General features: G+C 41.8%; 1 protein-coding gene across 1 annotated transcript in view; it reads right to left on the minus strand.

Annotated features, from left to right (window-relative positions):
- Positions 1 to 306: 306 nt before the first annotated feature.
- The window catches only part of MPPE1 (metallophosphoesterase 1), a 1,333,952-nt gene continuing 1,310,542 nt past the window's right edge, over positions 307 to 23,716 (minus strand). Inside the window, exon 9 of the mRNA XM_044067363.1 lies at positions 307 to 1,511. Within this exon, the coding sequence (XP_043923298.1) occupies positions 1,326 to 1,511 (186 nt within the window). The 3' untranslated portion in view covers positions 307 to 1,325. The remainder of the gene's footprint in view (positions 1,512 to 23,716) is intronic.

A 23,716-nucleotide genomic window follows, 5' to 3' on the forward strand; every position in this document is an offset into this window, starting at 1 on the left:
GGATCAGACAGCTGCTTCAACATCAGTGCTATTTAGGGTTGCCACCTTCCTTCACAGCTAAAACCGGAGCAAAGCCACGCCCCTCGCGTCACCAGTAACCCCGCCCACCCCAACCCCCTCTCCCGCCAACATGCCTCCTATTTTGTGATGTCATGACAGCATCACTCAATGTAAACGCCCTCTTTTTTCATTCCCGCCGCCTGCTTTTGGCTGATTTACTATGCTTTTTTGTAAAAAAAGCATAGTAAATCAGCCGATTTACAAACTCCGATAGTCTGTTTCCTTTTTGAAACAGAATACCGGAGTTTGTACAGTGTTTTCCAGACTACCGGAGAATCAGTTTGATTTCCTGATAGTCCGGAAAAAAAATGGAGGGGTGGCAAGCCTAGTGCTATTTAACTGGCAACTTCTTGGCTCAAAGAGCACAGCTGCATCACAAACATCATTGCAATGTAGGTCAACATCTAAGATAGATCCTACAAGGAAAGACAGACTTACTGGTCTGCAAAGGGTGTACAGTAGGATACCAGGGAGGTAAAGTAAAAGGAATTTGACTGGGAAGTCAGTGGCAGTTTCTTTGCAGTTATGACTACTGAAACCATGTTGGGGGATGAAGGTTGCTGATTAGTCCATCACCAGTGTCAGAGAGAGAAGAACATTTGAGCTTAGATTTACTGAGACATAAAAAGTTGTGTGAATAGTGCAAGGAAGAGAGAAAACATCTTCAAGTCAAGCTTTCTTTCATGACCTTTTCCAACCTTTTCTGTTAAATCCTGAGATAAATATGCAGAGTTCACTGGGTAACAGCCCCGGTTGTCAAATAGTAAGGAATGTACCGCAGGAAATTTCCAGTTTGTTCATGTTTTTTGGAGGTAAGTGATAAAAAGTGCAGTCTTCTAGAAAAAGTGTGTGCAACTGTGTCACAGGAATGCATCACCTTCTAGTGGAATGTTCAACTTGAAATATCTAATAAAATGCATAATAACTCCAGTGTTCAAATAAAACTGTACTTACTTCAAGATCTATAATTAAAAACTCTAGGCATGCTGTTCCAATTCTTTCTCTAGACAACTAAATTTTAACTATGTACACACAGGCTTAAAGTAATTTCCTGAGGGTGCAATTCTATTTAAATTATTTTGTTCTTGAGCCCATGCAAAAATGCAACAGAAACCCTATATGCATTTTACAATATTTTTTTTCTGTTTTACTGCTAAGTTAAAACATTCAACTGTTTCTTGCACAGGAACAGGCAAAATAACCATTGTCGGTTTCAGCACTGAGTATCTAAAATGCAACAAAGCTGACTCAGCAGTTGCTTAAATTTATTCTTTCGATACTTTGTGGGTGTTAATCAGGTGGTATTCTAAGTGAATAGGTTGAAGAACAAGACAAAAATGAAGGAATGTTGTAAAGACCAGAAAAGCAGTGACAAGGTATATTGTGATGATGGTATTCTCACGTGGAAGAAAGCATTTTCCAAGAGTAAAATCTGTTGCTGTGATGACTCCCTGTGGGAATAGTAAAAAAAAAAAAAAATGTGAACTGAAAGGCTTATTTATAAATCTTTTGTACTTCTGTTTTCTAATGGAAAAAGTCAACAGCGAGATACAAAATATAATACAACAAACATGATCAGGTAAAAGTCATACAATAATAAAATTCTTGCATGGCACTCCGCAGTGGGTAGAAAATCTGAATACATCCATCTATACCCTCTTGGCCAGTTCTTAAGAAACATCATGCTTGGATATACACCCTCTGCCCTCATAAAGCTTTGCACTAAGGAAAAGGGACACATTTGCTCTAGAATGTCTAGTTCTTTCTAGTTACTTGCTCAGTTCAGATTTCTTCCCATTATGAATCACTGGAAAGTTGTTAAGAGCAATGCCTGCAGCATGCAGATCTGAGTTAGGACCAATAGTAGTACCACCTTTTTTTGCTAAACCCATATCATGACACTGGTTTAATGGTAAGGTGTTTAACTTATAGACATAAGGTGCAGGGTTTGATTCTTACATGGGGTAATTGGCTAGGCTTAAAATGGCCCAAAAGGGCAGTTAGCCTAGTACTAATCTATGATCCTATGATCTATGATTCAGCATCACAATTCACTGGGACTGAGAAGACAAGTGTAATATGTCCGACAAGAAGCATTGGGCAGAAGACAATGCAAAATGCAGTGATTGGTTGGAAGGCTCATGCAGGGATCCTAGGAAGGAGCACAGAAGGCACAAAAAGTAAGGGACATGAAACACAAGTCTTCGCCAAGGTAAACAACCCCTTCACAGTCAACTGCTTCCTTAGTGTCCCTCAATTTCTTCACTGGTACCATGTCTGACCACTAATAAAAGCTCATCCACACTGTTTCTCTCACTACTGGACTACAGTGAGGTTGAGCAGGAAGACACCTACCCCCAGCATTATCTCTTGGGAACAATACCTGAAGTGTGCTCCTCATACCCTCTCCTTACTCACCACAGCAACCCCCACACACAAGAAAGTACATCCTTAAGTTCCAAAACCAAGTTTTTGTGTTCTGAGGCTGCAGGATGATACACTTCACCTCCCTCCACCACAAAAGGTTGACTTGCTCGAGCTAACTCTTACCTGTTTTTTTTTTTGACACCTGACCTTTCCTATTCCTGTAGTAAACTGTAGCTAACTTTTCTTCAGGTGGTACTAGATGGAAGACTAGGTGCATGACAAAATATATCAGAGTTTAGGTATGATGCTGATGCAGCCTATAACCCTCTCTTGGTCCATGTAAAAAAGAATAGCACCTGTTCAGCACAGCTCTGGGTAATTAACAGATAAAACCATTCACTCCAGTATCATTCCAGTATCCTACAGTCATATCAATTATTTCACTGGGGATGAAGTTTATGGTTAAGGCTGGAGTGCTGACAGTGCAATTAAAGAATTTTGGATAGTTACTGTAAGCAGGTGGACCCCTTGTTCATATTTCAAAAGTAAAATGCACAAAACAAGTTACTCCTGCGTGTTACAAGTAAATATCGTTGTGAATTTGGTCTTTTTTTAACTCTTTAACCAAGACTCATGCCACAAGGACAAGGGAAAATGCACTTCAGTGAGGACAATTTAGTATGTTGCCAATCATCCCATACTCTAGGGGATGGGAAAAAACTGGTGTACACTGGAAAAAACAATGCAATGTGACTATATACAACATGCAAATTCTCCACTGTCCACCAATAGAGGACATTAAGGAACCCTGGACCATGAAGCTGTGAGGCAGATACTTTTAAATACTAAGCATGATGCTCCTACATACAATCTACCAGAGACAAAAAAATTATTTTCTTTAGCTGTGAAGAAATTATAAAACACTTTCTCCAGAATGTACTTATTTTCACTATGTGGCTTCCTAAACACCTTGACAGACAACCAATACAAATTGAGCTCACATCCAGCAAAACTAGCATCCTAGATTTTGCCTCAAAATGTTGTTACCCCTAATAAAATGTTTTAATTTATAACAAAATACTGAGACACTAAGTAAATAAAATACAGCACTAAGCATAATTGCAAACTTTACATTTTTCAGAAAATGCATGTTAATACACACTCATTTACTCTACTAGCTTTCTAAATGAATGATACCTATAAAAAAGGTGTCCCACTTTTTCTTTGTACCTCATACAATGTCACTCTCTGTCCCTGATCCGAGTGAACAGGTTGAGATATAACCAAGTAATGTGAAAAAAAGGATGTTCTGATTTGCCACAGGACACAATCTATCTATATGCATCTCACATGTCGTCCCCAAAATGCTAAAATACTGAGGCATGCTCTTCTGCAGTCCAAACATGCACGGTGTTGGGTTACTACAAAAACTAAATAGGAAAGCAACAGTCACATCAGGTTGTCCATCTAAATGCATGCAAAGGGTCTCGCTGCAGAAATTATGCCAGTGATCTTTGCCTGTTCCCTGCCTGTCACAGCAGTGAATATTCAGGGAATGCCATTACACTCCTACTATAAAACACAGAAAAAGGGAATGAAACAGAAGTTAATGCAAATGAGCAAACATAAGCTGCTCAGTAGTAAAACTTTTTTTATTATAAACTGTGTAGCTAAAATACTTGATCTCCTTAAGGGATCATTTGCATATGCTCCATGTGCCTCCATCACTGGAGGATTAAGATATAAACAGTGAAAACTGTAACCTGACTGAGTTGTTCTTCGGGTTTACACACACACACACCCCTCCTAGGTTCAAAGAAGGTATTTAAACGATCCAGGAAATGCCTACTGCAATCTGTACATGTGTACATTGTGGAGGACTATGTGTATGAGCAGCAGAAATTTCTGGGCTGCCAGCACAAACTTACTTAAATCAGCCACGTAGCAACCACTGCCATCTCTTAAATACATATACTCTCACACGCACATACACACTTTAAAAAGACTTTTAAAAAAATGGCGGAACTGACAATAACCGTGGAACTGACATTCCGCAATAAAGTAGCAAGTGCATACTACGGAAAGCAAAATCAGGATCCAAAGAACTTTTTTTAACAAGATATAATTTGCAATTTATGATTGCAGCATTTGTGCATAATAATTAGTAGAAAATTGGATCATGAAATGGGCATTTCGTGATCATATAGCAAGTATACATATATGTTCTCATTTATGAATGCACTTGCACTGGCATTTATAAATGAGAACTATTTAAAAAAAATAAAAAAAAAGGATTTCTAAACTGATATCTCCATGTATACTTGATAAGTGATCATGAAATGCCCATCTTGCGAAGCAGTTTTCTACAAATTGTCACTGACAAATACTGCAGTTATAAATTGCAAATGACATCTTTGGAAGATGGTGGAATAAAATGAAAAATCTTCTGTGTTCTTCAGGGGAATAAAAACTTGTGTTACACAAAACTTACACTTGTTCACATTAAGCTGATAGGAGGTGGAGGGGCTGGATAATGATGGAACTCAGTGGGTGTTGCTGATACATGCTATGTGACTACCCCTTATAAAACTCATCTCCATTCGAATTTAGCAGTATGGGATTGTCCCTTTAAGAATCAATGTACAGCTTTTTAGCAAGATTCAGATTCTTTACAATGCTGTTGCTACTGATTGGGGAGGGGCGCAATCCAGACGTCACAGTACTGTCAAGACAGACTTAGAGACGGGGAGCCAAGTAGAGTGCAAATTTTGTCTCTCTAGTTCTGGTGTGGTGCTACAGATCGAATGAAAAGTAATAAAATTTAAATAAATGAGTAAATAAAATTGCGCCCTTTATGAGGCCTGCTGGTACAGCGCCCTAGGCTGTCGCCTAGTTCGCCTATGCCTAAGGCCGGCCATGACCAGAGGCTTAGTATTTCTGTGTCGGTTGCTGTCACTTCAGGACTGATGTCAGGTCGTCAGTAGTATAAAGTAAGGCAGCCGACGCCATTACATCAGTTTTTCTTGCCCTAACTGTCAGGAGCCCCCAAGTGGGAGCCAGGATATGGTGGAAGAACCCCACCAGTAGAAAGTAAATACCAAAAAGTTTCTTGTAATGAGAAAGAGGGGGGGTGGAGGGAAGGAAACCAGGACTGCAACAGTGAATACACTCGAACATCTACATTTATGGTAAGTGTACACAACTGTACTATGTTCTTCGTGTTTCACTGTTGCAGTCATCACATTTGGGTTGATTCCCAAATATGAGGAAAAGGGTGGAGGCAGTCAAGAAGACTGGGGGCTGGCTAGGATGCCCTGCAAGACTGCAGTGGCAAAGCCTGCCATGGATTTGGAGAAGATAGGCAGGTGGTAATGCTTGGTGAAGGTATGAACAGATGTCCATGTTGCAGCCTCCAGGATGTCTCTGGTGGGGTCTCCTCTGAGGAAAGCTGTAGAGGTGGAGGTTGCTCTGGTAGACTAAGTTCTGACCCCCTTAGGGGGAGGTTTCCCATGTTGCTTGTAGTAGAAATGGATGCAGTGTGCTATCCATTTGGAAATGGTTTGTTTGGATATGGCTTTGCCTTCTGCTCCTGCAGTAAAGCTGACTAACAACTGATCAGTCTTTCTGACTGACTTAGTCCTGTCTAGATAGAATCTGAGCTGTCTGTGCACATCTAGAGAGTTCTGTATTCTTTTCCCCTTGTTTTGTGGGTTAGGAAAAAGGTGGGAAAATAAATGGATTGGTTGAGCGCCACACAGGACACCACTTTTGGCATGAAGGATGGGTTAGTCCTAAGGGGAGACCTTGTTAGCATGGAAAATGATGAAGGGCTCTACAGCCATTAGTGCTTGTAGGTCGGATACTCTTCTTGCTGAAGTGATGGCCAAAAGCAAGGCTGTCCTCCATGAGAGAAACTTTAATTCTGCTGAAACTGCTGATTCAAAGGGGGGGGGGTAGGGTGAGTTTCTCTAACACAGTTTAGGTCCCAAGCTAGGGTAGGTGCTCTTCTGGGTGGCCTCAAGTTGCTAGCCCCTCTGAGGAACTGTTTGATGAGAGGGTGTGAGAAAAAGAGGTTGCTCGGTGCTGAAATGAGCAGAGATAGCAGAAGCATGAATTTTAATAGAGGAAAAGGACAGACCACTGTGTACTAGGTCAGCTAGGTAATCCAGGATGAGCGGCAGGCAGGGCTGTGCCGTATTGGCTCCCTTAGTCTGGATCCAGGTGCAGAACCTTTTCCATTTGTCAGCATAAGACGTTCTAGTGCTAGGGTGTCTGGCCTCATGTATAACATCTAAAACCTGTTTACTTTGATTGGCAGCTTGTACAGTGGTCAAGGTATAAGCCAATCTGCCAAACTGAGGGTCTGCAATTGGGGATGCATGAATTCTCCTTCCCTCTGGGTCAGGAATGTTGGGATCTGAGGGAGATGCCATAGTGGCAAAGGGGGCAGGCTGTGCAGCAGTGGGTAACAGTGCAGGTGTGGCCAGTCTGGAGCAATCAGGATTGCCCTTGGTTTTTCCTCCTTTATTTTGAGCAGTACCCTGGTAATGAGAGGTAGTGGGGAAATGGATAGACTGAGAGGTTGACTCACTGGAAAGATAGAGCATCCACTTTCCAGACCCTGCAGTGAGGCTCCCTGGTGCAGAACTTGTTGAGCTGATGTTTGGAGTGGGATGCAAAGAGGTCTACTTTCGGGGTGCCCCATTTCTGAGTTATAAGGGTGAAGGTTCTTTGGCTTAGCTGCCACTCGTGTGGGTCCAGAAGATTTCTGCTTAAGTTGTCTGCCAGAGAGTTTAGAGAGCCTGGCAGGAATTGTGCTAATAGGTGTAGTTGCATGGCTGAGGCTGTGTGCCAAATGGTCATGGCGAGCTTGCATAGAGGGTAGGAGTGAGTCCCTCCCTGCTTGTTGATATACCACATCACTGTGGTGTTGTCTGTTTTGATCAGTAGAGCCCCCGGGGAGAGAAGGGGTCTGAAAGCTGTCAATGCTTGCTAGACAGCTAACATCTCTTTTTGGTTGATATGCAGATGCATTTGATGTGGGCTCCATTGGCCCTGTATGCACCTGCCTTTCAGGTGTGCACCCCAGGCATAGTCTGATGCATCTGTGGTGAGGGTCTGGGCGACATGGGGTGGTGAGAAGGGTAGTCCCTTGTTGTGATAGCATACTGCTGCCCACCAAAGGAAATCTTTCCTTAGACAAGGTATCAGTGGTATAAGAGTTTCCAGGTCTTGAAAGTGTTGCCACCAAAGGCTTTTTAGGCACCAGTGAAGTTTCCTCATATGCAGTCTGGCATATGGAATGAGTAGAATGCAAGATGCCATGAACCCCAGAGCTTGCAGGATTTTCCTTGCGGATAACTGGGGTCTGGCGGCTAGCTGAGAGAAACTGTCTGTCAGGTAAGTTTGCTTTTCTGGTGTAAGGAATATCATCTGGGATGCTGTGTCCAGGCTTGCTCCCAGGAATATAATTTTTTGGGTGAGTACTAGTTTGGATTTCTTTTCGTTGATAGTGTACCCTAGGGAGGTCAGTAGGTCCCTTACAAAGGCCAGGTGCTTGAGCAGCATTTCCTGTCTACCTGAATTAGGCAATCGCCTAAGTATGGGTAAAATTTGACTATTTCTTTGCCTGCAAACAGCAATGGCAGGAGCCAGGCATTTTGTGAAAATTCTGGGAGCAGCAGATAAGCCAAAGGGAAGCGCAGAGATTCTGCACTGAAACGCAGATATTTCCTGCATAATTCCCTGATTGGGATGTGTAGGTAGGCCTCTTTTAGGCCTAGGGTGGCTAGCCAGGCATCCTTGGAGAGTATAGGTAGTAGTTATTGAAGGGTGAGCATTTTTAATTTTGGTATCACCAGGAAGGTGTTTATAATCAATAACTCGAGGATGGGGCACCAATTGCCCTCTTTTCTGGGTACCATGAAGAGCCTTGAGTAGAAACCTTAGCCTATCTGTTCTGCAGGAACGTGCTCTATTGGCCTCATGGAGAGCAGGGAAAGGACTTGCTTTTTGGCCTCTGCCCACTGGTTTGGAGGTAGATCTGGGAACCCTTCTGGGGTTGGTAGAGTGTGGAAAGAAAATCTGTATCCCTGGGACACTATGTTGAGGACCCAGTGGTCAATGGTAATGGTGGCTCAGGTGCTTGCGTGGAAGGAGAGTTTTCCTCTCGGGCAAGTATAGGTGGGCAGAGGGAGGGGTTGGAAGTGGAGAGTTGTTGTGAGTTCTTACCATGAGGGGGTGGCTTTGCACTCCCTGGTTTAGAAGTGGAGGTACTCCACTGCTTTGATCTCTGCATTCCCTGTGGCTGTTGTCGGGGGGGTCTCCTTCTCCGGGGTCTGGGCTATACTGACCTGGAGGGGGTCAGGAAAGGACTAATGTTTGGAGAGCAATGCCTACTGAACCTGGGTGGCTGGACCTGCAGGAAATCCTAAATTGTCTGCATAGATTTAGCTTTTTCTTCCATCTTTTTTCAGACCTTCTCTGCCTTGGTGCCAAATAAGTTGTCTTTGTGTAAGGGTGCATCCAACAGTTTTGATTTGACATGGTCCGGCACAGGCTGTTCCTTAAGCCTAGCATGCCTTCTAAGGCCAGAACCAGTGACTGCTGCCCTGCAAGATGCTTCTAGGACATCAAAACCACAATGTAAGGTGTGCTTAATTACTTGACTTGCAGAATGTGTTAAGTCTTGCAACTCTTTATTTTCTGCACAAGCAGGAAAAGTTTATATTTTTTGTTTGAGGAGTTCCATGGTATGCTGCTGGAATTTTAGCATATGGACCTGACAATGTAGTGCTCTAATAGCAAGAGTAGCAGAGGTGTATACTTTTTACCCCATTTTTCTAATGCTCAGGAATCCCTATCTGAGAGGGTGGGATTCTTAGCTGAAGTTGCTTTAATTCCTTTTGGCCCTTGGGAGATAACCTCAGGGTCAGCAGTAGGATTTTTGAAAATAAATTTGTGAGAGTCAGGGACTCTGTAATACCTGTCAGGTTTCCTGGGATCGGGAGGGAGGGTGTCAGGAGTTAAACTAGATTCCATGAAAACATCATCCACAACATCCAGGACAGGGTGAATGGCCAGGGATCTGTGCTGTGGAAGATCTAAAAATTTCCTGAGTCTCTTTTTAGACTGAGAGTAGTCCTGACATTCCCATTGGAAATGCTCCCTTAAAGTATGAAGGGTTTTTCCAAAGGAAAAATCATCGGATGGAGAGGCTAAAGGAATGGATTCCTCTGGATCAGAATCCTCATAAGCACAGAAGGGTTGCATGTCTTCATATTCAGAGGTATTGGAGTCATCGCACTCCTGTTCAGATAAGACTATTGGGGACAAATCTCTTTTTCTTTTGGAAGGGGTAGCTTGGCTTCCCCTGATCAACATTATGAGGTCTTCCGCCATTTTAAGCATTTGAGACTGAGGCAAGGAAGCAGGTGCCTGAGATGGGGTCATCGGTTTCTTGGGTGTGGTTCGTACCCTGGGCCTTAGAAACGCAGTAGTTTTCGAAAGAACAGAAGGCGCGAAAGAAGTCATCGGTTTGTGTTGAGAATCGGTAGTGCAAAGTACTTCCTCGGAAGCCAGTGCCTGCTCAGCTCCGGACCCATCCAAGGTAGAGCCAACCGCAGGATCCTTAGTCGATGAAGAGTTTTGTGGCATACTCCAAAAGGGTCTTGGTAGCAGCCTGTGAATCCACAGAAGCAGGCATCAGGGGGGGCTGTGAAAGCACCTCACTGAGGACTGGAGAATTGAAGACTAGCTTAACGGAAGCATCGTCAGTAGGTTTAGACCTGTGCAGTCTGCCTCTGTCTTTATCCTTTTTTTTTTTTTGGAAGAGACAACCACAGGATCCTTAGTCAGTGAAGAGTTTTGGGGCATACCGGACTCCGAAAGGGTCTCAGTAACAGCCTGCGAATCCACAGAAGCAGGCATTAGGGACTGTGAAAGCGCCTCATGGAGGACCAGAGAACTGATGACTAGCTAAATGGAAGTATCGTTGGTAGGTTTGGAGCTGTGCGGTCTGTCTCTGTCTTTATTCTTACGTTTTTTCAGAAGATCTGATGTCGGATGGGTTACCGAAGCCATATCGGAAATCGAGGACTGAGAGCGAAAATATCCAGCTACAATAATGGCCCGACGATGTATAGTTCTCGCGTTGAACAAAGCACAGAAGCGATAGTGGGAGATGTTGTGGTCTGAGCCTAAGCAAGTGATGCAGTAAGAATAAAAGTCTTGGTGTGGTATTTGCTTTCCACAGGCGAGACAATTGTTAACTTTTTCTAACATCGGTCAGAGCAAGAAAAAAGGATCCCTAACAGGGTACTTAGCTTTAGAAGACTTCAACTTCAGTTCAGAAAATGAAACACAGGTAGCGGCCGATCGGCACTTGTGAGAACTGCTGATGCTTTGGGCTCCTTGGCAAGAAAGACTGATGTAATGGTGTCGGCTGCCTTACTTTATACTACTGACAACCTGATGTCAGTCCTGAAGTGACAGCAAGTGGTGCAGAAATACTAAGCCTCTGGTATTCGGGCAGACTGAGGACTACCCTGGCAGGGATAACCTAAATGTGATGACTGCAACAGCGAAACATGAAGAACATCCATAGTTATGAACAAGTTCAGCAAAAGTACTGCACTTCTGCCACCTTCGATCTTCTGACCCTTAACTACTTGTCTCATGTCTCTTTTTCCATATTTCTCTGGAATGCTAGCTGACTCTGTGTTCCTCATTACTGGACTACAGAGAGGTTGAGCAGGAAGACACCTACCCCCCAGCATACAATAGAGGTTCATAAAGCTCACTGCACATCTGGCACAGAATATGCTGAGGCCAAGAAAGCAGTCACAGGCACCTGCCTTCATACTACAGCATGACTCAGGCTTTCCTCCTTCCATCAGGTGGTATTGGCAGGATATCCTGGACACTCTGTTTAACAGAGTTAGGATTCACTGCAATAAGTTCTTAGAGGGTATCATAAATGGTATCCAGGAGAAGGATAAGGCTGTCTCTACAACAGATCTATGCAATATGTCTTCTAAACTTCACATTCATTACATTCAGTTTAGAAGAAAACAGTGATCATATGCTAAATAAAGACGTTAAATGCCAGATAAGCCTACCCTTCCCTTGTCCTTTGACAGAGTCTCCTAAATTATTTCTTCTTAGTTGGCTTCTTAGCATTCCACACTATGTCCTTTAGGCTTCTCCTATGGGCATTTGATTCTCTAGCTGTACCCCAATGTAGACTGTCAACATCCAAGTTAAATATTTTCTAGAAATTGCAAAATAAAAGAGGTTACTACGACATATTGTATACTTGCCTGAATTTCCCCACATCATCCACCTTTAAAGAACAGTCACAGGTGGTGCTGGCACATTTCCCATCACTACTTTTGCCTGTTGTTGGTTCAAAACATCAGCATTGGGGAGGGATCCTACTTATTATTTTATTTATTTATTTTATTTTATATTTGTTTACCGAGATAGTCCAATTGGGTGGTTAACCCATTTTCAGTGGAGGCCCGGGGGGAAAACCCCAAGTTACATTCAATCCATAGCATGTTCAAAATAGAGACATATGAAATCACAATTATGGTAAAAGATAGCAAATTTAGGAGAATGTAATCATAGGTTTAAAATACTAACATAAGTTGTACATTTAAAGAAAAATTCACACTTAGTACATAGTATAAGAACAATACAAATATAGAACAGATTTGTCCAATATTTCATAAGGTATCAGTCAATATTTTATATATATATAAAGAAATGCTAGGTCCTATGGCTGAAGAATAGTCAAGGACATGTTAAAAGATAGTATTTTATTGTGCAGAAACAACTGAAAGTAAAAATGTTATTATCTGATAGTATAGCTATAAATCTGTGTTAATGTATAAATGAAGAAAAACAAAGATAATGGGATAAGTTGGAGTAAAAGATGGAAGGCAGCTTAGAAGTGTAGTATCTAAAAATTATAGGATTAGTAAAGTAGAAATTAGGAGAAATTATGACTAGTGATATTATTCAGCCGGGATTAAGACAGAATAGAGCCATGATATGGACAGGTTGGATTTGAGCAGTGTTATTTATATTATTAACTAATATTTATACATATAATATATATGTTATATTTGGGAGTTAGCAGTGGTTAGTATTGATTATTTGAACATGAACTTTAATACATATTTTGTGAAATTATGCATAGTAATCTTTCATGTCACTGTTCCTTTAAGACAGTCAGACAGCACTGCTGAATATGGTGTACGGTTATTAACATGTCCGTACTTAGGAGATGTACAAGAGGTTTCGGTATTTTTCTGTGGGTTAGCAGCAAGTTCAAAACAAAGTTCAGCTGCATTAACTTTAAAATGCTGCACAAGTCTTTATCAAGTTGCTGGCTATGGTAGTGGAGGCCTTTCTGTAGTGCAGCCTTCTGTTTCAGTACCAGGACAAACAGTTGCTGTGGCATCTAACTGAGAATCGCTGACACTTGTCTGAGATATAATCACTTGATATCAACATCAGCTAAGGAAAGTTGCCTCTGCTACCTTTGTAGTGAATCTGCTTTACAGGTAATCCAAATACAGCAGCTCCACGGCACAGACAGATAAATCCTTGCTAAGCACCAGACAATCCGTGTTCAATGAGTGGCATTGGTGCTGCAGGGGCTGCAGGGGGAGAATGGGAGTGACCGGCTGATGTTAGCTGACACATCCTAGAGGCAAGACATGCAGGCAGGCTAGGCTTGCTGCAATAAGCAGCATATCAGCCTGGCTAGTTCTATGCTGCATAATCAGTGACATGCTTAATCAGGAGGTTGCACATGTGCAGAAGTGAGCATGTAACTCCCGACTGAAGAACTGTCAAGAATGCCATGACCAGGGCACATGCCTTGACAGTAGTATGATGCTGCACCAGTGTCCTCAATCTCCTCATTGACCTGGAAGTAAGCCAGGCTTAACATGGGGAAGCTAAAGCAGGTCTAGTAGACCTTGTGAACAGGGAGAACAAATGGTGGTAGCTGATGATCAGCTACAAGGAGAGAGAAAAAAGAAAAGAATCCAAACATGTATCTTTCTTCCAATAGAGACAGCTAAGAACTGAAGGATCTGTCCTCCTATAATGCACTGTATGAAGGCTGTAGTCCAGTTTTGTCACAAACAGATGCATGGTTTGAATCTTAGCACTGTGACCACTGTGAAGGCCTACCTCCAGTGGGCAACATATGGGTGAATGAATCTCACTGCTGCCAGTCACTGTGATGTCTGATGAACAGGAGCAATTTTATTTGGATGCAGTCCACTGCCCACCAATAAATTATTGATAACTTAAATGCTGATGGCCACCATAGGTATGGTCAAACAGACTGAAGTAAAAAAAAAGGCATAAAAAGTATAAATTTCTAAACAACTAAGTGCAACTTTGTCACAAGAGCATTCAGTAAATGCTAGACTCCTTTCTCATCAATCTCACTGCTTTTCAGTGCTTAGCTGCCTGGTTTGTTTTGAATGTACTGTTAGATTTAACCACATACACACACACACACACACACACACACACACACACACACACACACACACACACACACACACACACACACACACACACACACACACACACACACACACACTAATTTCCAGGGAAGGCTGGTAATATTCCCCAGTACTACAGCCTTCTGTCCTGGCCCAAAGTAGTAATCTACCATCACCTAGGTTACCCGAGATACTTCACAAGTATTATTACGATCTTGTTAAAGATCATGTGCAGATATCCGTCTTACTCCCTCAAATGTTTTTTTAACAGCTGCCCTGGCCAGATTCCACATAGCGGACTTCAGCAGAAAAAATAAAAGAATCCACTTTAACCATACGAAAAAGAGATTCTAAAAAATCAGCGCTCTCTTGGAGCTCATGGCTTTTGTGCACCTGTGGAAGGTGGGACTTGATGACATAAGGTCAGTGTCCAAAGTGTTTGTGCCCCGGTGAACAGAAATCCTTGAGAGAAAAAGTCACAAGATACTCTCTTAAATAGCTAATATTTAATGAATACATAATGTTATTCATTAAATATTAGTTAATTAGGAATTTCTTTTCTACTACTGTTTCTTTTCTGTGACATACCCAGCTTTAGCAGAGATATAGAAGGACGACCTTAGATGTCAGATGTCACTTCAACATTTACATTTCTTAAAGACATATTTTCATATTAAATCAGTATTTCAAGTGAAAATGTGAGATCAGCCTGTAAGCACTCATGAACTGTGCAAAAATGTGAAAAGAAATGCAGGTGCTGTATTTCATTTTGTGCCCGTGTGCATGATCTTTAAGCCAAGTAATTATAAACACAAATGGTAATGTATAGCATAGCAGTGTGGCAAATGAGAGGTGGATTCCAATAGCTTGTCACCATTTCGCAATAAATACCATCTTATAAATTAATACATAAGTAAACAGATGACCAGCCAGAAGCTTTTTAAAAAAGAATAAATAAAAACGCTTTACTTTAGAAAGAATGTGTACAGTTAGTTAAATATGCAGCTAAATATAACACTGCACCGAAAAAGCAAAAAATAATCAATTGGAACAAGTAGGTTACAAGAAAAAGATATCTGTCTTCAGCTGGACTATTTCCTTCCTAGTCTTAACTAAAACAGTTACTGAGGCCTAAGCTCACACTGGCTGCCTGACATCACAGATAGAGGTAAAGTACAGAAAACAGCTCACAGATACATACTTGAATTGTTCCAGGGTAGCTCTGTCTTCTTGACTTTTTCTTTCTACTTTTTACCTGTCCATTCAGCTACTTAGCTAATATATTTTCCATATAAAAGAACAGATGGAATGGAATGATACATTTAATGTTCACCTGCTAATGAGTTTGTTTTCCTGCTTTTGGCTATCTGTGTCCTCTAGAATTCTCTAATTGCTCTTTCACTACCTTTAGCTTCCTGGCCTAGGAATACTCAAAAAGCTTTTAGTCATATTTCAGAAAAATTAACATTTTCTGTTTACATGTCTGTCTTCATTTCATATCCTATCTATAATTACTGCATTTCCCATCAGAAAGTAGTTACTTCTTATTCTTTTTAATGCTTTGCATAATAAAAGGTCACAAGTTCATAGATCTTTTCATGCCGCTGGAAAACACATATTGCAGATTAAATCACACATTTTAGTTTACCTGCTGAAGACTTTATAAGGCTTAAGTGCAGTTCATATATCATATTCCAGCTCAGAAAAATCAGTGGCACACTTTCAGATTTATTATCAAACATCCCATCTTCTCTGCACCCCCAGTAGACCTCAAGCAGCTTTTCTTGAGACGTACTCAAGAAACAACATTTATGATGACAGCAGACTCCTCGAGTACTCTGCACAATTCTTTGTCTTTAAAAATTGTGTGACTTTGCTTCCTTGGTAACAGGTTTAGGCCATGACAGAATAAACTCACCTTGACAGGCTCTGGTTGAATCTTACCACCATCCGCTCTATTACCAACATAAGACACTTCTTGGACTTAACAGTTTACCCTGCCCTTTTCAGTCTGCCAACACCTCTCTAGCAAGTTAAACATATTCTTGCCAGAATCAGCTATAGACTGTCACATCATTCAGATAAGCTACAACATGGCCCCAGCTCCTTGTAGGATGTGATCTACTAACCTCTGGAACATTGTTAGGGCATTCATAATCTCAAAGTGCATGTTAATAAACTCATATAACTGAAAGTAACTAAGTCAGGTCAGTAGTCGTTATATACTTAAACCCGTAAGGTTTCATCTGTTGTTGGCATGAGTTATGCATCTATATTTATGTGACAATTCAGTTTCCTATAATCTACAAAGAATCTTGTGCTGCATCATTTTCTGGCATCACCAGTGCTGGTGGGACCTAGGAACTTTTGCACTCTTAAATTACCCCTCATTCAACATCACCTGCAGCTCTTCTGCAAATATTAAGAATAAATTCATCTCTAATTTTACTCCCTTGTTTTACCCTAACTTTTCCCAACTTAGTACCACACCCACATGACCCTCTTATGATCACCTCTGAGCAAGTCCTGACTGCCCTCTCTAAGGTCAAAATAAACTCCATGGGTCCTGATAATGTGCAAGGCTGCCTTCTTGTCAGCACCAGACACTGTCAGGCAGACTTCCTACTAAGCCTGTACAACACTGTATTTATGATAAAGGAATGGAGGACTGCATTAGTCATCCTGCTCCACAAAGTGGGATCTATTAACTAGCCTGGAAATTATAGACCTGTAAACCTTGCCAACCTCACTGCAAAGAAATGGAATGTATCAGTATGGAATTTACTCAATCCCTGGATCCAAGCTAATCTGAGTTTGTTAAAGACAGATTATGCCTCCAGAACCTGGTGGACTTCTTTGAGTAAGACATTGACTTTGGCAAATCATTTCACACTACCAGCCTTTTAATGGCCAAGGCCTTTGATAACATCCCACATTCTGGCAATACCAATAAGCTAATCAAAGCTAATAGAAATAAATGTAAACCTCCTATGTTCCCAATGGCTAGCAAACTGGCTAAAAGAACACAATCTATTAGTGTGTGAGATGCATACTCTTTGAAAAGAGCAGGGGGGGGTCCCCAAGGGATCAGTCCTGGAACCACTTCTATTTAGTATTTACTTCTCTGATGTCAAGGCTGATATAAAATGCCTGTAACTGACCAAGTTTGCAGAAGACTGCAAACCTGAAGCTGTCATTAACTCCTTATATGACTTCTGGATTCTTTGGGACTGACTAATATACACCAATAAGTGGTGCCTGGATCATAGCCTAAAACTAAATGTGTAGAAAAGCAGTCATTTGCAAAACTGGGCACCCATTCACACACTACAAAAATTACTCCCCAATGAAATTTGACTCTATCATTAGAGACCTGGGCACTTTTGCTGACAATAAACTATGCTTTGATCACAATGATCACTGTTGTTAGGAATCTTTTACCTAGGCAGACTAATCACCAGAGGCATTTCTTCCAGATCTAAGGAAGTTATCATTCCTTTCTACTTCTCCCTCATCAGGTCCACTATAGAGTATAATGGCCCCTTTGGTATTTACTTGTTAAAGCATATGGTCCAGTTTGAGAGACTGCAATGTTTCCCTGCTAAGATAATCAAGGATACATTTCTTTGACCTGTCAAGACATCCTTAAAGTGCCTTCTCTTCTTTTCTGTTTCCTAGAGACTGTTGAGAGCTGACATCTGTCTAGGATATAGCCTCGATGGATTTAGTCCTATGTAACCTCCTGCATATCAACAAAACTAACAACACCCTAAACATCCACTTCAGAGATCTTAATTTCCACCAACACATACAGAAAACCTGCTGGTGAACTAAATGTATATCACTGAGAATCCCTCTTTTATGGAATAGACTTCCTTTGGATATAAAGCAAAGTAGCTCCCTGACCCTGTAAGTGTAACCTGGATGAATGGATGGGCAATCATAAATATACCCCAGATCTGGCCCCTCAAGCCCTCATTGAAAGGTGTCAAAACTATCTACAAATCAAAAATGTCGATGGGTACCTATGATTTGGGATATTGTCCTCTGGATCAACAGCCTATTATTAACCTGTAAATCTGTGAACTCGCTCAGACACCCTATAATGGGTCTGTTTGATGGGTTTTTGGGCCCTGTGTCCACATGATGCTTCGTCAGGGGCATACTGACATGAAAGAACTCCAGCTCTATTCAGTCGCTTACCGCTTGCTCAGAGGTGACCTTTGCCTAACATACAAGGCCATGTCAAACCCAGATTTGATGAATATGCTTCACCTCAAAAAATCTAGATCCATCAGAGCCACAAGGGCGGGAGACTTAAACCTCGACACGGCTATTAATAGGACGTGCTGGAGGGATAGATTCATCACCCAAAGACTCCCTATGCTGTGGAATAAAATCCCGGTATATGTGAGGCAGAGCACCTCGCTGGCCTTGTTCAAGAGAAATCTTGACCAATGGATGGGAGATCGCAGATATACCCCAGGGATTACCTCAGTGTCACTGCTCAACAGAGGCACAGCAAAATAATGGGTATAGTTCCCCATACTAAAGGGGTGGCGTAACTATGGGCTAGGCTTGTAAATGCCCTCGGGCAGATAGCCTAGTATGAACCTATGAACCTATGAACCTATACACCCTAGTTTGCTAGTAAATATGTCCCCAACCTCCTGCAGTACTACCCAGATTTCTTGAACGTGGGAAGGAGACAGTTGATGTGAAAGGACTACCATGTTCACTGATATCAGACTGAACTTCACTGAGGTCTATCACAAGTCCTCCAATGACCTACTGCAGATACTGAGTGCCAAAGTATTTGCATCATGGTAGGGCTTCATCATGTTAACATGGTAAGAGTTTGTGCTTCTGCCCCCTTTGTGGGAACTCTAATATTTAGTTAACATCGCTTACCTTTCCCTCTATAAAGAACACAGGCATGCTGTTATTTGGCTCATCTCCCATGCCCACTGATTGTAAGTGTTATTCTCCCAAGCTCCTCACACTTATCAAAGGTACCAGAACTTGTAAGAGATTTGGGATGCATGGCTAAGCTTAAGTGCTTTGAAGGCACTCAGCCGAGGTACCGGAATAAATCTGTTGCAGCTTTCCAGTTTCGTTTGGTTGGTTTAAGCTTAAAAAGGCCCTAGTGGTCATTAGCCTGGTACACACCTGTGAAGCTATGTATAATGAAAGGACCCTCCCACCCTGCCTGCAGTTTATAATGTTGAACATGAATAAGCAGTGTCAATTTCTGCCCAGAAGGCTACTCTCTACCCCTTACTGTCCAGTCATTTCAGACATTGCAATGCTGCTGTACTTATGTTAGGTGCTCTTGCATCATTGACATGAACTCATAAGCCTGCTCCTGAAGCTTAGGACATATTCTAAAGGAAAAACAGTACCTTCTGACAGTAGAGCTCGAAATTCCGGCTTGTTACTACCACCTGTCTCTCCCTCTGAAGCAGACATTTGCAAAAGTTGTGGCTCAGATTCAGGCTCACTGTGACTAACTTTGTCCCCCCTGAAACAGCCACACTACCAGACTTGATTGGAGGTTTGAAACAGCCACACTACCAGACTTGATTGGAGGTTTGGGCATGCACTGGGTCTCCCCCCTTGCTACCTTTCCCATATGCATGCTTCCCTGCCTTACTGTGTTTACCATATATGCACAAAGTACATTACAAAATCAATTTCTGTTAAGTCATCTGCTGGAATGTTGTCAAACAAGGGTACCTGCTTGCTACCTTGCCTCTTTCCCAATCTAAATTACTCTGTCCAGTGGTATTTTAAAAGGCGTTCCATTTCCAAGTCCCTAACTGGACTAAACTGCCCATACAAGTATTCCTCCCTTTCAACCTCTACAAGATTAACAATAGTTATGTCTGATGCTGTATTCCTCTTGGTGAGAGTCTCTTTCGTCTCTACCAGGATAGGGTACATACCCTTGTAAGAGTTTGGTGCAGTGGGCATTTTCACACAACCCACTACTGTCATAGTGCTAGCCCTGCTTGCTGCCTCCTGTGACTTTTGCTCTCCACCTTGTCTTGGTGCATGCACTGGTACTAGAAATGGTGCTGTGCCCCTTTAACTGTGGACCATGCTGTGCTGGTTTAGGCTGCCACCATGAGTTTCTTTACACCCATGTGTAATGCTAGATGCCCCTTTCTTGAGCAGGGGTTATTTGCCAAATAAATAGGTGGTACCGCTTCTTCCCCAGCTCTTCAGCAGTCTTGCACTCCAGGTCTAACACTCAGATTCTTATGTCTTCAGGAACACAAATGAATGCTTGCTCCCTCAGCAAAAGGCCTGCAAGCCTTTCAGATGTAGCAACTTGACATCCACTCCCCACCTATGAAAGTAAATGCTTACTTCTGCAACTTAATTACTCACATTGTCATCTGCCTTTCGTTTATGCTCTCTGAATTTCTAAATTTCTTTCTACACATTAAAATAAACACTGTTTAACTTTGTCAGAATTCAAACAATCTGCATAATTTAACTTGGAAACTGCATGTGCTGTCTTACACATGAGTAGAGAAATGAAAAATGTCACCAACTGCCCCTGGTCAACGTGTTGATTACACACCTTTTCAAATGCCTAAATGACACTATCAAAGTCATCTAATTCTTTATAATTCTGTAATTATTTGGTACTGTCCTTGGAATCTGCAGTTCTGATTTCCCTCCTTTTCAGACTCAAGTGTCACTGGTGAAGAACCAACATTTCCCTTTCATGCAGGCCCTGCTCTTCTTTCTCCTTCTTCAGCTTATTCTCACCATCTTTGTACCTCAAAATGTTTTATTCATTCAGCTGTCTCATAGGCTACACATTTCATGTCAACATCAAGTCTCTTTAATATCATTTGGATTTTGAAGGTATCTGGGGATGGACTGGAGTGTCTTTTTCCTGCAGTCTGCACACCAACAGCACCTGTCAGGTTGTCTGCAGATTTAATGGCTTGTGTTCCAGCTGCATAAAGGGCTGCTTTCATGTCCTTCTCGGATATACTGGAAGGTGAAATTCCCTTATAGGTTTCATAGGTAGGTACTAGGCTATTGGCCCTAGGGCCTATACAAGCCTAGCCAAAATGGTATCCTGGCTTTCGCCACCCATGAAAATTATTTTCCTGTGCTCTTGTCGACCAGAGCCACAGAGGTGATCCCCGGGGTGAATTTCCTATTTCCCATCCAATCAAGATTTTTCTTGAAGAGTGCTAATGAGCTTTGTTTGATATATATAGGTAGTTTGTTCCAGAGTATGGGAAGATTTTGGGACAGAAATCTACCCCTCTAGCATGTTCTGTTTATTGTGGTGACAAGGTTTAAGTCCCTAGAGCATGCAGCATGGAGAGATTGGGATTTCTTTAAGTGGAGCATGTCCAACAGCTCTGGGTCTGAAATAGCTTTGTATGTTAGGCAGAGATCGCCTCTGAATAGGCGATATGCGGCGGAGTAAAGCTGGAGTTTTTTGAGATGGTCTGCATAGGCCATCTGTTTGAGGCCAGTAATCCTCTTTGTGAGGTATTTCTGCAGCCTTTCCAGTTGTTGTAGATGTCTTGTGAGGTACATACCAAAAGGGGCGTTGTACTCTATAATGGGTTCAATGAGTGACGAGTAGAAGGGAACAATGACCTCTTTTTTCCTGGATGAGAAACCTTTTATGATGAGGTGTGCCATGTAGACGGATTTCCTGACTACTGTGAAGATGTGATTATCAAAGGAGAGACTACTGTCCACCTGTGTCCCAAGGTCTCTTATCACACTTTTGGTGTTAAGTAGACTACCACCTATGTGGTAGCTCATGGGTAGAGTTTTTACCAAAGGGGATGACAATGCACTTTTTGGCATTGAGCTTGAGGCCATGGCTTTGACACCAGGCATCTGTCTCAGTGAGGCCCTTTGTAGGATGACCACATCGTTAGGAGTTTTAATTATGGCTCCTAGTTTGCAGTCATCTGTGAACTTCATTAGCCAAAGACCTTCTGTGTTAGCCTGTACTTCAGAAAAGTAGATACCAAACAGAAGACGACCCAGGACTGAACCCTGTGGTACTCCAGTTGTCACTGGTATTAAGTCATATTTGGAGTCTGCTACTTTCACAGTGTGGGTTCTGTGCCAGTTGGCAACCCATCTTGTGACATAGGGATTTAAACATAATTTAGTGAGTTTATCTATAATTCCAGAGTGGGGGAATGGTGTCAAAAGCCTTGGCAAGATCTAGATAGGTTGTGTGAACCACTTTACCCTCATCTATGGCTTTGGTGATAGCTTCAAAGAAGTCAGTCAGGTTTAGGATACATGATCTGCCTTTTACAAACCCGAACTGGGTGGAGTCCAGAGTTTGGAGATTACCAATGTCTTTGTTTATAAGTTCCATGATGATACTTCCATGGCCATGCAGACCAGGCTCATTAGGCTAATGGGGCAGTAGTTCCTGGGGTCCTTGGTGACTCCCCCTTTGTGGAGTGGGATAACTGTCGCTGTGCGCCATTCAGTGGGCACAAAGCCTGAGGTGGGGCTATGATTGAACACGGTGCTTAGGTGGGGTGTCAATTCATTCTGTAGTTCATATAGAAAGCAGCCTGGGATGTTGTCAGGTCTCATGGATGCTGTGTTCTTGGCTTTAGAGAGTGTGGTTTTTACCTGAGCAGCCGTGTTAGTTTTATACTTCTTAATAACTACCCTGGCACCTTGGCATATTTTCAGAGCTCACTTCTATTTTCAAAAATACTGTAACTAAAAACTAAAAAATGCAAATAAAATAAGTGATGTACAGTCAATATATTTGGATATTTATCTTATTACTGCATGAATACACATACCTTTGGTATCAAAAATCCTGAATCCCACCACAAGAAAAAAGAATGTCAGCAACAGTTTTAATTCTTTTGCATTATATGTACTAGAAAACAGATCAAACATTCACTTGTGTTGCCTCTGGTAATAAGAACTTAATTGCCAATTAAACTTTTATTTCCAGAAGGCTAAAAGGCCTCTGATGAACATACCGAAAGGGTATTCCTTCAGGAGGGTTGCTATTTCTAGTGCTTGTCCCAGGAATGTAATATTTGTGCAGTGGCTACTTGGTCAAAATCACATACCTTTACTTAACAGTATAAACTATACCTGAACTCTAGGAGTATACATCATTCTGTGGAAGAGCTGCTCTCCATCATTCTACTCTGAAATTATTATTTGCTATTATTGCTCCATTTGCTGTGAATGATGTGTTTCTTAGGGTAGTGCCTGAGATTCTAAGTGTTCTACCCAGTCCAGTTGATCCCATTACAGTAAGACATAGCAGACATGAATTCTCACACAATCAGGAGGTCTTCAAGATGCTCACCTGCAGTGTGTGCATTACCTCCTCCATTGTAACAAGCTTGGAAAACCACAGCTAGAGTGGATATAAAAAGTGTACACACTCCTGTTAAAATGCCAGGTTTTTGTGATATAAAAAAAGTAAACTTTTCCCACCTTTAATGTGACCTATAACCTGTACAATTTAATTGAAACACAAACAAATCTGTTAGGGGAAAATATAAAAAATAAAAAATGTACAATAAGCTGGTTGCATAAGTGTGGACACCCTTAAACTAATACTTTGTTGAAGCACCTATTGATTTAATTACAGCATTCAGTCTTCTTGGGTAGGAGTCTATCAGCATGGCACATCTTGACTTGGCAATATTTGCCCACTCTTCCTTGCAAAAGCACTCCAAATCTGTCAGATAGGTTCATAGGTTCATAGGTAA

Source organism: Protopterus annectens, chromosome 3.part1 (assembly GCF_019279795.1).
Source record: "Protopterus annectens isolate FY-2018-M chromosome 3.part1, PAN1.0, whole genome shotgun sequence".
Taxonomy (NCBI): Eukaryota; Metazoa; Chordata; order Ceratodontiformes; family Protopteridae; genus Protopterus; species Protopterus annectens.